The sequence below is a fragment of the Mandrillus leucophaeus genome, unplaced genomic scaffold, assembly GCF_000951045.1.
Source record: "Mandrillus leucophaeus isolate KB7577 unplaced genomic scaffold, Mleu.le_1.0 Scaffold94, whole genome shotgun sequence".
NCBI lineage: Eukaryota > Metazoa > Chordata > Mammalia > Primates > Cercopithecidae > Mandrillus > Mandrillus leucophaeus.
In genome coordinates, this window is record NW_012110252.1 from 1,823,534 (window position 1) to 1,840,297 (window position 16,764).

At 43.7% G+C, this 16,764-nt stretch overlaps 1 protein-coding gene across 1 annotated transcript in view; it reads left to right on the forward strand.

Moving 5' to 3' along the window:
• The first annotated feature begins 342 nt into the window (after positions 1-342).
• The window catches only part of TMEM163 (transmembrane protein 163), a 277,609-nt gene continuing 261,187 nt past the window's right edge, over positions 343-16,764 (forward strand). Inside the window, exon 1 of the mRNA XM_011970294.1 lies at positions 343-378. Coding sequence (XP_011825684.1) covers positions 357-378 — 22 coding nt within the window. The 5' untranslated portion in view covers positions 343-356. The remainder of the gene's footprint in view (positions 379-16,764) is intronic.

Below are 16,764 nucleotides of genomic sequence, written 5' to 3' on the forward strand. Positions count from 1 at the left end.
TGACTCTCCTACCTTGACCTCCCAAAGTGCTGAGATTACTACTCCTGGCCCTAGAGCATTTGATTAGCAAACTAACCAATCAGAGCCCTCCCTTATCTGACCCATACACTCCAGGAGACAACGTCTGTCTGCGTTCATCACCCCAGGGCCAGGTGCCAGGCAACTAGGGACCACCCCTGTAGCCTAGAGCCTGCTGAAATTATTCAAACCAGCCAATCCTAAACTCTTCACCCTGCCCCACCTTGCTTTTTCCACAGAAACACCAAGGAAGGCTGTGGTTTAAACCTTGCCCTCACTCCTGTCTTCTGGCTCCTGACCACCCTGGTGTCTTACCTGGTGGCCCTGCAAGGCACACCATGCTTCCTGTCTCCAGGACCTGTGAGTATAATAAACTTCGTTTTCCTGAGCCTCTCCTGTGTCCCCTGCTGTGCCCACGCGGACTCACCATTGCACAAAAGAGCACAAAGCAGCCACTCACCAAGCTCCTGTCTCTTTTAATGGATGAGCACAGGGCCCAGCAGGAAAGGCTGGAACTCGCGAAGTCAGATTCTGTGATTCCAGTTTTGGCTCGGTCACCCTCTAGCTGTGTGACCTCGGGAAAGCCACTTTCAACCTCTCAGAGCCTCCGCTTTCTCAGCTGTAAGATGGAGGTGATAATAACGACTTGTTATCTACCGTGTAGCAAATACTTGTTATCTACCGTGTAGCAAATACACCGTTATGTACCGGTAGCAAATACTTGTTGCTACCGTGAGGGTTAAAGAATGGAAAGTGCCGGGCCCAGAGTAGCTATGAGTCTCTCACCTATTCTCGCCCTAATTATGGGCTGGACGAGCTCTGGTATAAACAGTTACTCTGGGATTGAAGTAGATATGGAACATGGAGGTAAGGAAACACCAGAACTGAGGGAGCCAAGCTCATTTGTAAATGGTAACCAGACAGCAGGCGCTGGGCAAGGGCACAGCTGGGAGAGGCCAGCTATCCATTTATTCATCCATTCAACAGACGTTCACCATGCTCTATCGTGCACATGCTGGGTTCTGTATTAGGACGCAGGGAGACCGAGAATAAGATGGGTACAGTCACGAGAAGGGGACCAGTAGAAAGCAATACAATACAATGTGATATGTGCTCTGAAAGAGGGGTGCACTGGTGTGTTTTTGGAAAAGGAGGAGGGCCTATCTCCTCGCCTGAGCATGGGGAGAGTGCCAGGGAAGGCTTTACAGATCATGCAACCACTAAATGGAAGGCATTAGCCAGGTGGAAGGGCATTCCGGGCAGGTGGGAAAACAAAGGGCAAGACTTAGTGATTTGGGGGAACCCAGGGCATGAGTGTGGCTGGAGCTTAGGGGTCGAAAGAGAGACAGAAAGGTGCAGAAGCCCTAAGAGGCCAGAACATGGGTAGCTTTGGATGCCAGGCTAGGGAACTTGTAAACATTAGCCTGCCATAATGAGGAGCCATTGGTGGAGTTTTAGCAGGGAAAAGAAACTGCTAAGCTTGTGTTTTATTACTTTGACTGCACTGTGGAGAAGGAGTGGGGCGGAGAGCGCTGCTGGGGGAAGCAGAGCCAGTGGGAGGCTCTTGCTTGGTTCAGGTGAGAAATGATGACAGCCTGCTCCGGGAACATGGCAACAGGCTGGACTGGTGGTTCCCATTTGGTTGCATGTCGGAATTATCTGGACAAATTAAAAATACAATACCCGTGCCCCATTCAACAAAATCCAGCATCCCTTTATGATTAAAACTCTTAGCAAAATCAGCCATACCTCAATGTAATAAAAGCCGTCTATGACAAACCCACAGCCAACATAATACTGAATGGGGAAGAGTTGAAAGCATTTCCTCTGGGAACTGGAACAAGACAAGGATGCCCACTCTCACCATTCTTCTTCAGCGTAGTACTGGAAGTCCTAGCCAGAGCAGTCAGACAAGAGAAAGAAATAAAGGCTATCCACATTGGTAAAGAGGAAGTCAAACAGTCACTTTGCTGACGATATAATCATTTACCTCGAAAACCCTAAAGACTCCTCCAGAAAGCTCCTAGAACTGATAAAAGAATTCAGCAAAGCTTCCGGACACAAGATTAATGTACACAAATCAGTAGCTGTTCTATAAACCGACAGTGACCAAGCGGAGAATCAAATCAAAAACTCAACTCTTTACAACTGCTGCAAAAATAAAATAAAATAAAATAAAATACTTAGAAATATACCTAACCAAGAAGGTGAAAGACCTCTACAAGGAAAACTATGAAACACTGCTGAAAGAAATAATAGACGAAGCAAACAGATGGAAACTTATCCCATGCTTATGGATAGGTAGACTCAATATTGTGAAAATGGCTATACTGCCAAAAGCAATCTACAAATTCAAGGCTATCAGCATCAAAACACTACCATCATTCTTCATAGAATTAGAAAGAACAATTCTAAAATTCATCTGGAGCCAAAAAAGAGCCCACATAGCCAAAGCAAGACTAAGCAAAAAGAACAAATCTGGAGGCATCACACTACCTGATTTCAAACTATACTATAAGACCATAGTCACCAAAACAACATAGTACTGGCATAAAAATAGGCACATAGACCAATGGAACAAAATAGAGAACCCTGAAATAAACCCAAATACTTACAGCAAACTGATCTTTGACAAAGCAAACAAAAATATACGGTAGGCAAAGAACACCCTTTTCAACAAGTGGTGCTGGGATAATTGGATAGCCACATGTAGGAGAATGAAACTGGGTCCTCATCTCTCACCTTATTCAAAAATCAACTCAAGATGGATTAAGGGCTTAAATCTAAGACCCAAACCTATAAAAATTCTAGAAGATAACATTGGAAAAACCCTTCTAGACATTGGCTTAGTCAAGGATTTTATGACCAAGAACCCAAAAGCAAATGCAATAAAAACAATGGTAAATAGCTAGGATTGATTTAAACTAAAGAGCATTTGCACAGCAAAAGGAACAGTAAGCAGAGTAAACAGACAACCCACAGAGTGGGAGAAAGCCTTCACAGTCTATACATCTGACAAAAGAATAATATCCAGTATCTACAACAAACTCAAACAAATCAGTAAGAATAAAACAAACAATCCCATCAAAAAGTGGGCTAAAGACATGAATAGACAGTTCTCAAAAGAAGACATACATATGGCCAACAAACATATGAAAGAATGCTCAACATCCCTAATGATCAGGGAAATGCAAATCAAAACCATAATGCGATACCACCTTACTCCTGCAAGAATGGCCGTAATCAAAAAATTTTAAAAACTGTAGGTGTTGGCATGGATGCGGTGACCAAGGAACACGTCTACACTGCTGGTGGGAATGTAAACTAGTACAGCCATTATGGAAAACAGTGTGGAGATTCCTTAAAGAACTAAAAATAGAACTACCATTTGATACAGTAATCCCACTACTGGGTATCTACCCAGAGGAAAATAAGTCATTATACGAAAAAGATACTTGCATATGTATGTTTACAGCAGCACAGTTCGCAATGGCAAAATTGTAGAACCAACCCAAGCGCCCATCAATCAATGAGTGGATAAAGAAACTATGTTATACATACATGATGGAATACTACTCAGCCATAAAAAGGAATGAATTAATGGCATTTGGAGCAACCTGGATGAGATTGGAGACTATTATTCCAAGTGAGGTAACTCAGGAATGGAAAACCAAACATGGTATGTTCTCACTGATATGTGGGAGCTAAGCTATGAGGATGCAAAGGCGTAAGAATGATACAACGGACTTTGGGGACTTTGGGGGAAGGGTGGGAGGGGCAAGGGATAAAAGACTACAAATAGGGTGCAGTGTGTACTACTCGGGTTATGGGTGCACCAAAATTGCACAAATCACCACTAAAGAACTTACTCATGGCCGGGTGTGGTGGCTCATGCCTGTAATCCCAGCATTTTGGGAGGCTGAGGTGGGCAGATCACAAGATCAGGAGATCAAGACCATCCTGGCTAACATGATGAAACCCAGTCTCTACTAAAAAATACAAAAAATTAGCTGGGCGTGGTGGTGGGTGCCTGTAGTCCCAGCTACTCAGGAGGCTGAGGCAGGAGAATGGCGTGAACCTGGGAGGTGGAGCTCCCAGTGAGCCGAGATCGCACCACTGCACTCCAACCTGGGTGACAGAGCAAGACTCCATCTCAAAAAAAAAAATATATATATATATATGTGTGTGTATATATATATATTTATTTTGATATATATATGTGTGTATATATATTTTTGATATATATATACACACACACACATATATATACACACACACACACAACCAAACACTACCTATACCCCAATTACCTATGGGAAAAAAATACCTATACCCAGGCCTCATCCCAGACTAATTAACCCGGAATATCTAAGGTGGGCTTGGGCATGGGTGTTCTAAAGAGCTCTCCAGGTGAATCTCACGTGCAGTCAAGGTGGCAGGCCACCAGGTGAGAGAAACAGGAAAGAGGACATGTCTTCAGTGGTGTTTCTCAAAGTGTGGTCATTTCCCTCAGAATTACCTGAGAGTGTTTGTTAAAAGTGCAGGTTTCCCAGCCCCATCGCTGAACTAGTGAGTCTGCGTCTCTGGAGCCGTGGTCTGGGAATCTGAATTCACAAAGCAGTGAGCCTTAAGCCCTGCAGGATTGGAAAACCATTCATCTACAGGCACCAAATAAAGGAAGTAAGCACCAACTCTAAGCAGACTGGTGGGCAGAACCTGGGAGGAGCAGAACTGGAGGGAACACCCATCAGAGGTCAGGAAGACACAGAGAAGAAGGGGCCTAGGAGCCACCCAGACAGCAATGGAACAAGCAAGGAGCAAAGAGGCTCCTTCTGGACCATTCAGGGGTTTCCATAGCACACTTGGGCTTGGGCACTGTATTCGTCTACTAGGGCTCCCATAGCAAAAACCACTCACTGGGGGCTTAAACAACAGGAATTTATTTTCTCTCAGTTCTGGATGCTGGAAGTCCAAGATCAAGGTATCCACAGGATTGCTTCCTTCCAAGGCCATTCTTTTGGCTTGTGGGTGGCTGTTCCTCCCTCTGTTTTCACAGGGTCTTCCCTCTGTGGGTGTCTGTGTCCTCATCTCTTCTTATAAAGATACCAGTCACAACAGCCCACCCTAGTGACCTCGTTTCACCTTAATTATCTCTTTAAAGGCCCTATCTCCAAATACAGTCACATTCTGATGTACCGGGGGTTAGGGCTTTGTATTAGTCCATTCTCACACTGCTATAAAGAAATACCTGAGACTTGGTAGTTTATTAAGGGAAGAGTTTTAATTGGCACACGGTTCTGAAGGCTGTACAGGAAGCATGACGGCATCTTCTTGGCTTCTGGGGAGGCCTCAGGAAACTTTCAATCATGGCAGAAGGCAAAGGGAAAGCACACATTGCATGGCTGGAGCAGAAGCAAGAGAGAGAGGTGGGAGGTGCGACACATTTTTAAACAACCGAATCTCATGAGAACTAATCACAAAGGGAATGGTGCTAAACCATTCATGAGAAATCCACCCCCATGATCCAATCACCTCCCTCCAGGCCCTGCCTCCAACATTGAGTATAACCATTCAACATGGAATTTGGGCAGGGACAAAGATCCAAATCATGTCAGCTTCAACATATGAATTTTGTGGAGACACAATGCAGCCCATAACTGATATCTTAGAGCTGGAAAGGGAGATCGAGACATATAGGCCCTGATACCCACAGGAAAATAGATCAGAGGAATAGAAGGTTTCCACCAAGGGCAGGTGAGCAGGTCTTCAGGGAGCCTCCGACAGGACGGTGGAGGCCACTGGAGCACCTCCTTCAGGGACTCAGTTGATTCTCTGTCAGGAAGATGAGGAAAAGGGAAAAAAGTTATAATAAAAACTACAAGTAAAATATTACAGCAAAGAGTAAAGAAAGAATCGTGTTTACAGTTGAATGCAATAGATAAGTTATTTCATGGAAAATTCTCCATATTAAATATTTTGTATTAAAGCTCTAAATTGCCTCCAGGTGACGTTCTAGCTAAGAGCTTGCATGTGTTTAAGTCAATTTGAGCTTGCAGGCAGGGGAATGGACTGGGCTTCCATGGATTTTGGTATCCATGAGGGTCCTGGAACCAATCGTCCAGTACCAAGGGATGACTGTATCTCTTCCAAAAATTACTTTACATTTTCTGTTTAAGATCTTGTTCAGAATGAAATGGTCAATGTAGAATTTTTGCAGAAGATATATTTAAAACAATCTAAATGTTCGTCAGTTAGGGAAATAGTTAAATAAATTATTGTTCACTCATACAGTGGAGTATCTTGCACCTATAAAAGGTGAGGTAGATTTATATGTATATAAAGGTGCAGAATAGTGTGAGTTGCAGAATAGTGTGATTCTATGGTAGTTAAAAATTAACTGTGTGTGTGTGTGTGTGTGTGTATATATATATATATGCAAAAAATGGCCTCAAAGGATATTTACAGCAATGAATAATATGGTGGCCTTCCCAGTCTCCATTCCAACTGTACCCCATCAGGTACTAGCCATTTATTTGGTTTGGGTGGAACTAACCCCTCATTCTTCAGAGGTTGGTCCTATTGTTGGAATCAATTAGGATAATCCCATCCTTTTTGCCAGAGAGATTGACTCAGGAATGGGAACTGTTCCAATTATTACTCGACATTCCCCAGGCTTTAATGATTGGCTTGTAAGTAGGCATACAACCAAATTTGATCCAATCAGAATGAAGCTTAGGACTTTCACTCCACTGTTGTTGAGTTTCTCTCTCTTCCCTCTTTTCCTTTTCTTTCCCTCCCTACCCACTTCTCTCTGATAAAATATGTAGCCCTGTTGTCAGCTATGATTCAACCTGAAGTGAGCCAGCCTCAGGATGCAGCTGATATCTTGGAAGCAGAGCAAGGAGATAGAAACGGAGTCTTTGATGACATAGTTGAGTGACTGAATTAAACAAATCCCAAAGCCTGCCCAAACTCTGGACTTTCAAGATCTCTTTACATTTTCTGTTTAAAGTGTTCAAAATGAAATGGTCAACGTGGCATTGTTTGTAATGGCAAAACGTTGGAAAGAAATGTTCATTCACTCAGAAAATGATTAAGTAAATTATGAGAGGCAATACATTGTTTTACTGTTTTGTCCACTTTGAATTGAGCTTTTCCTTACTGGTAACATGGTTTGAACTGATAAATGCCCCAAACTGTTACAAGTTTTTAACCTTGGGAATGGTGCTGGTGGAAGGGGGGGCTGAGCAGAGGGTTAATAGAGAAACTCTCACTTTCTACAGTTTTGTACTTCTGTTAAGTTTTAACTTTTTACAGTAAGCATAGGTTGCTTTCTTTTAGAATTAAAAACTTTTAAAAATAAATGGAGAGTGAAATACAGAAACTTTTCACAAAAGTTTTTTGTGTTTTGTTTTTGCTTTGTGCCAAAGCAAATTTGGAAATATTTTCATCTAGTCTTGGGCGGGGTGGGGTTAGTGCATGGAGGGGAACAAAGGAGACACTTTAGGGGTATGGGTCATACTCTGTTTATGGAAATGTTTCTGTGTGTGTTCACTTGGTGAACATTTGTTGAGTGTAACCTTAAGATTTGTGTGCCCTCTTACATGTGTGTTAAACTTCAATAAAATGTTTATATAAAATATTGCTGGCTTTTAGAGAGGGGTTAAAACGTGTCAGATTTGAAATCATGTAATCTCAACAGTGTCTGCCACACTGTACATACGAGATGGGAAGGGAAGGTTGTCCGTCATCTTTAGGAGGATGGTATAAAGTTACATTTTTTTTTTCCCCTGGAAGTTCGCCCGTCTTAGCAGTTTCAAAGCTAGACCATAAGTTTCTCTTTATTTTTCTACTGATGGAGGGGGAAGGGAAGGGCTTAGGAGGAAGAGGCAATCTCTGGGAACTGCTTCAGTGGCTGGATGTGAAGTCAGTCACAAATGACCTGGTCAGCTCAATTATCTAAGGCTTGAAGAGAGCAACTAAGCATTTACTCATTTGTTTCTTCAACAACCTTTTCTTTTTTCTGGGCACTTACACTCTGCCTGCATTCTGGTAGATGCCTGAAACACTAAGATGAATAAACTGTTCTTGCCTCAAGAAATTTTCCATCATGCAGAAAGAAATTGGTATATTAACAAAATTAGAGAAATACAGTGTTATAAGGGCTGCAATGGAAGTATGCATAGAGTATCAATAGAGAGAGAGGGAAAAATCAGAGCCCCTTTGTGGGTGGTGTTTCAGGAGGCAATGATCTAAGGGGTGGCAAGAAGGTGGAATGATCAGAGGTTGGTCACCTGCCGCTTTCAAGGTGTGAGGAAGAGTGAAGTCAAGGGGAGGTATTTCTCGGATCCTGGCTTGAGATGATATGGCGGATGGTGCTGAAATTCTCCAATAAAGGGAGGTTGAAGATGTATAGATTTTGGGATTCTGCTTTTGGACATATTGAATTTGGGGAGTGGGCTTACTCAGCAGGAGATGTTCAAGGACAATTGGATTTGTGGGTCTGAGGCAAGAGACCAGAGGGGTAGGAAGAAAATCATGGAGAGTAGATGCCATCATTTTTTTTTGATATGTGAGCAGAAGAAAATGAAACAATTTTTTGAGCGTATGTAACTCCCTTTTCCCATATCAGATTCAGCTGACTTTGTTCTTTATTCTTTTTGGTCCCCTACTCCTCCATATCTCTGACATTTTCCATGGAGCTGAGTGAGATGACTCATTAGTTCTGCATAGTCAGTAGCCCCTAGCAACCTCTGACCGGTTTCAGTACAAACTGTTTAGCCAAAGCAGACCTATCCCTCCCAATATATGTGGTCATTCCAGATAAACATTTTTATAAATATTTTTATTGTAAAATAGTATTGTAAAAACACAGATACTAAAAATCACAGAAATCAAATGCATGGCTTAATAAATCTTTATGAAGCAAGTACCACCCTAATCAAGAAATACAACTCTCCCAGTCACCCCAGAAGTTCCTTCAACATGCCCCATCCAAATTCTTTTCTTCTCCACAATTAAGCATTACTCAGAGAAAACTGTGGATTTGTACACTTAACAAAGTTTTAGCTTATTTTAGCTTATTTTTATGCCCACCATTGCCTTTTCCTGGGATGCCCTTCCACCCTTGTAAGTCAGTGTTAGAACTCACCACCATAAAGCATTTCCAGATTATATGTGTCAAATACCCACTATGTGTAGTCAGTGTAGTAAGGAATTCAAGAAAATAATGTCTTAGAACCTGCTCCCTCTCCTTACTGCATTACTAGCTACTTATATTTTATTTGATTTTCCCCCTTTTGTTAATTTTGTCCTGACATCCTTCTCTTCCTGACTCTATTATAGATTCTTTCAAAGTAGAAACAAAACATACTGCTTGTGTTTTCCAGATCCTTGCCATTCAGAGGCTGGTCTGTACACCAGCAGCACTGGCATCACCAGGGAGCTTGTTATAACTGCAGAAAATTGGACCCCAGTCCAGACCTGCGGAATTAAAATCTGCATTTTACCAAGATTGCTAGGTGATTCTTGTGTGCTTTCAGGTTAAGAAGCCCTGCCCTTGAGCAGGGCTTTCTTGTGCTTTGCTGTACACTGGAATTACTTGGAGATCTTTCAGAAACATTGAAGCCTGGGTCCCACCCCCAGAGATTCTGAGCCTTTTGTCAGGGGTGGGTTGGCTTGAACATGAAGATTTTTTAAGCATCCCAATAAGGTGACTAACTGTCTCAATTTCCCTGGGACTAAGAGAATTTTCCAGGACATGGAATTTTCAGTGCTAAAACCAGGAATGTCTCTGGCCAACCAGGGTGAGTTTGTTGCCCTGTCCCTGGTGATTGTAAAGTTGAGACCCACTGCTGATGAGAATGCACAGTAAAGGCTGGTAATGCAGAACTATGCCATTCTGTTTAGACCGCAAGTCTCTTAAAGGCTGAAAGGACATTTAAACATTCTTTTTGTATATGTATTTTCCAAATGAAGCCTCTTAAGAATGCTATAATCAACATGGTATTTCTCCGAATGCTCTATAGTCATATCTCAAGTTTATACTTTTTTTTTCCATGATAAAGGGAGTTCATAAATTTAAGATTCACACCTTCAGGCATGTGGACATACACACACTTCCCTCTTTCCGAGTGAAGATCTTAGAGCCCTTCCCATAAATGCTGTCAGAGTTGACCTTGGCAGCCAGCTTAGATACTCCAGCACTGGACAGGTGCTCACTCAGCCCCAGCCCTGGAGTCCATGCCTGCAAGGGTGCCGCACCCTAGCTCTCGAGTGTTGCTTATGTTTCTTCAAGACATGCAAAAGATGAATATGTTTATATTTGGTTTTCCAGAGTCCATACAAGAAGCGAAGTAAAGTAACCATATGCCTTAACCTGAAATCTCATGGAGCTGTATCAGGTGCAGTGGTCATGCTCTTGGCCATCTGTAGATTCTTCCATAGAGGCTGTGCATGGTAGTGGATAAAAGCGGACCTCAGGAGTGAGACTCAGTTTCCTTATCTTTACAACAGGGATACTAATAATACCATATCTGATTTATAGGACTATGAGGACTATGTGATTTCTTACGTGCAGTTTCATTAGAACACTCATGACCCTTAGCAAGTGGCTCCACCAGAGATAACTGTGACGTTTATTCCCAGTGGAGGCTCTTATGTCTAATGTGTTTCCTTTGACTTCTTGGTCTTTCTTCTTTTTCCTATGTATATTCCTGAAATTAGGGCTCTGGGGACATTTACTAAAAATGTTAAAAAATAGATAAGAACAAAAAAGATACCACTCGATTTCTTACAGTCTTTCCGCTGTCGGGTTTTATGACCATGTGCTCTTCCCTATACATTACTTTCCTTTATTTTTTATTTTTTTAACTTTTATTTTAGGCTTGGGGGTACAGGTGAAGGTTTTTTACATAGGTAAACACGTGTCACCAGGGATGTTGTACCAATTATTTCATCATCCAGGTATTAAGTGCAGTACCCAATAGTTATCTTTTCTGCAGCTGGGCATGGTGGCTCACACCTGTAGTCACAACACGTTAGGAGGCTGAGGCGGGCAGATCACTTGAGGTCAGGAGTTCAAGACTAGCCTGGATGACATGGGTGGCAGGGGCATGGTGACCCTCAGGTGGAGTGCTCGGGTAAAGGGTGGTAGCAGCTGCACTGAGGCCCTGCCACTGGAGAAGGTGGGATCATCCTCAGTGGTCACAGCCTGGGCCAGAAGGTAGGGAAAGCACATCTCTCTCAGGCTTCAGTTCCAGTAGGGCTTGTTCCCCACTCCAGCAGTAGTAGCCTGTTCGTAGTTTATGCCCCTTCCTGGCTGTAGGAGCTCCCACCCAGCTGGCGACTAAGACCAAGCAGCATCCCACACCCTGCTTGCATCCCAGTCTCTGTCCCAGTGGCACTCACTTCTTGGCACCAACAGCTACTGCCCACACCTTGCTTCTTTTTAGCTCTGGCTGTGGGACAACTTCCAGCTTGCTCCCCAGTCCCAGCAGCAACAGAGTCTCTGTAATGCCTCAGCCTTGGCATTGCTGGGCCGCAGGATAGTATGTAGTCTGCCAAAGGCTAGGTCTGAAAATGGCACCTTGCCATAGCTGCTTAGGCTCAGAAAGGGTGTGGGACCCAATGTGAGCTCCCTCCCTGGAGCGCTTCCATCCCATGATCTCCTCGCGGCTCCCTGTGTGAGTTTCAGGAGTTGGGAGGGTTGAGGGGCTCTCTTGTGGCAGGATTGTAGGATTCCATGGTGGGGATGTGGGCCTCTGGAAGTCACTCATCCTTCCTTTCTGTGCCTTGGGAAGTTACTCCTGCTCCCAGTTCATCCCCTCCAGACAGGCTGTCTCTCTCCCTTCTTACCTGCTTTCTGGTATTTCTTGTTACTTCTCTATTGAATTCTGACATTCTCTCTTGGATGGTGTATTCAAAGTATGACTGTCTATACACACTAAGTGGAAGAGGCAGGGATGAAATGCTTCTAATCAGCCATCTTGAAGCCTCTCCTCAGCTTTTCTTTTGTAGAACAGTTTTATATTTGCATAAAGTTGAGAAGATTAGAAAGTTCCATGTACCTTGCACCCAGTGTCCCCATTACTAACATCTCACATGAGTGCACAGTTTTTACAAGTAGTAAACCATAACTGAGACATTACTAACTGAGGTCCATACTTTATTCAGAATTCCTTGATTTTTGCCTAATGTCCTTTTTCTGTTCCAGGATCTCATCCACAATGCCATATTTCAGCTAGTGGTTGTGTCTCCTCAGGATCTTCTTGGTTGTAATGGTCCAGTTTCCCTTTTTATACCAACTGTTTTGTTTGGTTATTTATTTACTGACTTATTTATTTTTTGAGATGAAGTCTAGCTCTGTTGCCCAGGCTGGAGTGCAGTGGCACAATCTTGGCTCACTGCAGCCTCTGCCTCCTGGGTTAAGCAATTCTCTTGCCTCAGCCTCCCAAGTAGCTGGGATTACAGGTGTGCGGCGCCAGGCCTGGCTAATTTTTGCATTTTTGGTAGAGACAAGGTTTCACCATGTTGACAGGCTGGTCTTGAACTCCTGGCCTCAAGTGATCCTCTCGCCTTGGCCCCCCAAAGTGCTGGGATTACAGGCGTGAACCATGGTGCCCGGCCCCAACTGTTTTAGATTATTCACTATTGTGATTATGAAATGAATTCATGGCTAATGTATATACACATAGTTGAAAAATCAATATAATGATCTACATGATAATAGAGGAGGAATAAAAGTAAAGCAATACATAATTAATATTTAAATGCTCACTCAGAGCTACACCAGAGGTCATAAATAAGTAGTCAGATATTTGTACCAATTTATAATTTAAGAACAGAGAGACAGGCACTCTGGAATATTTTTTACACTTTTTCTGTATATCACTGTTATTTTGAAACGGGAGCTGAAGAAGTATACACATATGGAATTACTGGGCCTGTGGGCATCATATATGTGTTGATTGCTGAAACAGATACCATGAACGGAACTGGCTTCTGTGTCCTGATTTTCCGAAGTGGTAAACAGAGAACCATCCCTTCCTGGACTTATACAGTAGTTGCATTTCCAGAAAGTCCTGTGTGTATTCACAAGATGCAAAAACATTTTGCGTTTATATGTAAACCAAAGTTAAAGTTCCAATGTAATTAGATGCACATTTTAACGGAAGCAAAGGTCAGGTCTGACATATGAAAGCCATGTGGGAAACAGACAGTCTCCTGCATCTGGGGCCACCCCCAACTAAATGTCAGGGGCCCCCTCCTCCCATCATTGTGACCAATGAAAGTACCTGCAAATTTCCAAAATGCCCCCTAGGGGGCAGTACCCCTGTGGATTATGGTGGTGGGCAGAGGTCGCCAAGGCAGATGGGCCTGCGTTTGTTCATCTGTGAAATGAGGACAGTAGTAGCTGAATGAGGGAGACAATGCATGTAAAACACTTAGCTAGGTGCCTGGCACCATGGTATGTCCTCCAAAAATGTAAGCTAGTGTTATCAGCAGCGATTGTTTGAGGGGACACTGTGTCCCTGACACCCAGGCAGGTGTGTGTGAGGAAGGAATGCACATCAGGAAAGCACCACTATCCCTGCTCCACACATGAAATAAATGGTGAATTATTAATCCGTTACAGTTTAGAAAAAGGAGCACCCAGAGGGGAGCTGGAGTCCGAGAAATCTTTCTGGAAAAGACAATAGTGGCTTGTTTAATCAGGGCAGCTGGAACATGATGGGAAATATATTTATTCCATGAATAACAAACGACTCCTAGATCCTTGCTTCTCCAAGTGTGGTCTTCAGACCTGCAGCATCAGCAGCATCGGGAGGTTTATCAGAAACAGAATCTCAGCCTGGTGGAAAACAAAAAAAAGAAAAGAAACTTTTAATCTGAGGAATGCAAGCCCCTTTACATTATCAGCCCCAGAGACTTACTGGAATGAAACAGCAGCAAGTGACAACCTTGAGTGAAATAATGATTGCTGGAAGCCACTGACTATGTGGGCTCTAGACTAATTTATGCCAAGTAGCCATAAAATGACCATACACTGGACACCATAACTCCTACCCGACAGTTCAACAATCTATAGCCAATCACTACCCCAAGTTATCTCTGCAAACCAATGAGGATGCCTGTCACACAATTTTATATCAGCCCTCTCTTTGCTCCCTTTGCCTTTAAAAACCTGCTTATAACAGAGGCTAATGGAGCACTCCTCAAGGCAACTTAGAAATGTCCTGGGTAGCTGTCCTCATTTGGGCTCAAGCAAATTCTTTCAATTATATTTTGTGCCTCAGCCTCTTCCTTTTAGGTTGACAGCGTCTATCCCAGACCAACTAAATTAGAATTAGCATTTTAAGAATTACGGGTGTTCATTGGCACACTCACCTTTGAGATGTGCTGGACTTACAGAACCAACTGAGGAACCAGAGGAAAGAATAATGACACCAGCTCTTCTGGTGAGAATCTGCTGCAGACTGTGTGTGTGTCTGTGCGTGTGTGTGTGTGTGTGTGTGTGTGTGAAGGGCACAGAGCTAGATGGTCCATATTGTGGAGAGTAATCACAAAGGGTGGTTGCAGAATAATTGACATCAGAATGTGTGTTAGAGGCCCGGGGGGGGGGGGCCGAGAGGGGTTTAAAGGAAGGTTCCCAGCCAGACCCCAGATCTATTGAACCAGAATCTCAGAGAGTCAGGGAGGAATAATTTTTTTTAAGCCCCCAAATGACTCTTAGAATGGGGAAGGGCCCTACAAAATACCCATGCCAAGGTCTCAGCCCGGAACGATTACATTAAATATGCTATCAGAATCTCTAGCAGTCAAAGCTTGGGTATTTTTGATCTTAGACTCCCCAACCAGTTGAGAGCCATTGACAGGGGGATTAAATGGGACAGACTGGAGGGAAAAAGTGGAGGAGATGACTCTGCAAATATATCTGAAGGATGTTCTATCTTAGAGGATAGAACCAGGATTAATGGGTAGAGATTTTCATTGTCTGTATCCAAGTAATCATAGCATTTTTCTTTTTCTTTGCAATAGGAAGGGATCTTTGAAACGACCTAGTTCAACTCTTTCAGTTTGTAGTTGAAGAAATTAGTGGTCAACAAGGTAAAGTGAGTTGGTCAAGGTCAACTCAGATCTTCTCATTCCAATCCAGCAACAACAATAATAACAGCAGCAACAAAATGAAATAAGACCCCTCTCCCCATTTCTGGTGATATTTCCAGTACACCACAAAGGCATTGAAATCCTACTCTCATTTCAATCACAAGCAAAGCAGACATGAAAAAGGAAAAGGGTGACTCTTCAAGAAATGAGGGAGACTCCTTTAAATGAGGAATTGACATTTTGGAGTACCCAGATTAAATTCAGAGACTGAATCAATCTAAAGTCGAAAGCCAGACTCTAGAGCTTGGATGTTGACACCATTGAAACGGTAGGGGCAGAAAAGGTGTGATACCTTTCCTCCCCATCATAAGGGGCACCGCTAACATGCTTAGAACAAAAGATAGGTTAATAAGAGAAAAGCGCAACAAATTTATTGAATCAAAGTTTTATGTGATACAGGAGCCTTCAGAAATGAAGATAGAAAGACTCAGGGAAAACTGCCCGTTTTTATGCTTAGATTCAGTGAAGAATGGACAGCCCTATAGACATGTGATTGGACAAACGGTGTGATCTAATGGTAATAGACTGACGGGTGAACCCAGCGAGGCCTGTTCAGATTCTTCTTGGCCTCTCTGTGCAGCATGTATAGAGCAGGACCTCTTCTGGAATGAGGATCTGCTATCTACTATCAGACAAAGTAGGTCTGAGTAATTCTTCATGGCCAGCTCCTACACAGAAAGGCAGGGGACCAGGGCGGTTGGAGTACTATATTTCTAGGTTGTATGACCACCGTGGGGAAGAGGAATTCTGGTTTCTATGAATTGCTTAGTGGGGAGAAAGTCGGGCGGGAGACAGAGACTTTGTTTCCAAGGCGGCTTCAGAGGCCTGTTTAGTTTTATAGTTCAAACTTAGCATACCAAAGTGCCGTACGTTGGAGTATACTTTTCTGAGCCCCAACAAATCCAAGCTGAATTTATTAAACAGCAGGTCCTCTTTTGCTCCTCTGTGGGCATCAGGAGAGCTGGCGTGTGCCCTGCTGTGGACTCTCACTGGTGAGACCAGCCCCACCGCACAAAATGAATTAAGAGCTGCAGGGGTCAGAGTTGGGGAGACTTCTTGTAGGAGGGAGGCTTCCAGGGATTTCCGAAGATCACACAAGACTTACGATGAGCAGAGGGGAGCGAACTGTATGGGACAAATGCCCAGGAAGACTCAAAATGGGGAAGCCTCGGAGTTCAAGCATCTTCTAGAGCGCCCGCTGTCCTAAAGATACCCCATCCTTGGCTAAATGGGCGCTCCAGGTAGAAACTGGGAGGAGTGTTAAAGCTCCTAGAAGGACGGAGAGCGACGGGCTTGGGGACAGATGAACCCTTTTTCCCTGGATGAGTAGTGAGAATGGCGGCCCAGGCGAAGACCCTGTACAGCCTCTGAAGCCTGTGCAGCTCCAGAAGAGAAAGATGCCAAATTAGGGGCGCTGTCTGCAACCCACGCGCGGCCGCGGGCTTCGCGGACCGCAGAGGAATCCAGTGAGAGGGGTCTCCTCTGGGCACCATTCTGCGGCGCAGATGGGGCGGGTCCCCGCTACGCCCTAGCCAAGCTCTGCCGGGGCCCGCTGTGGGTCCCCACGCTGGGTGCCTC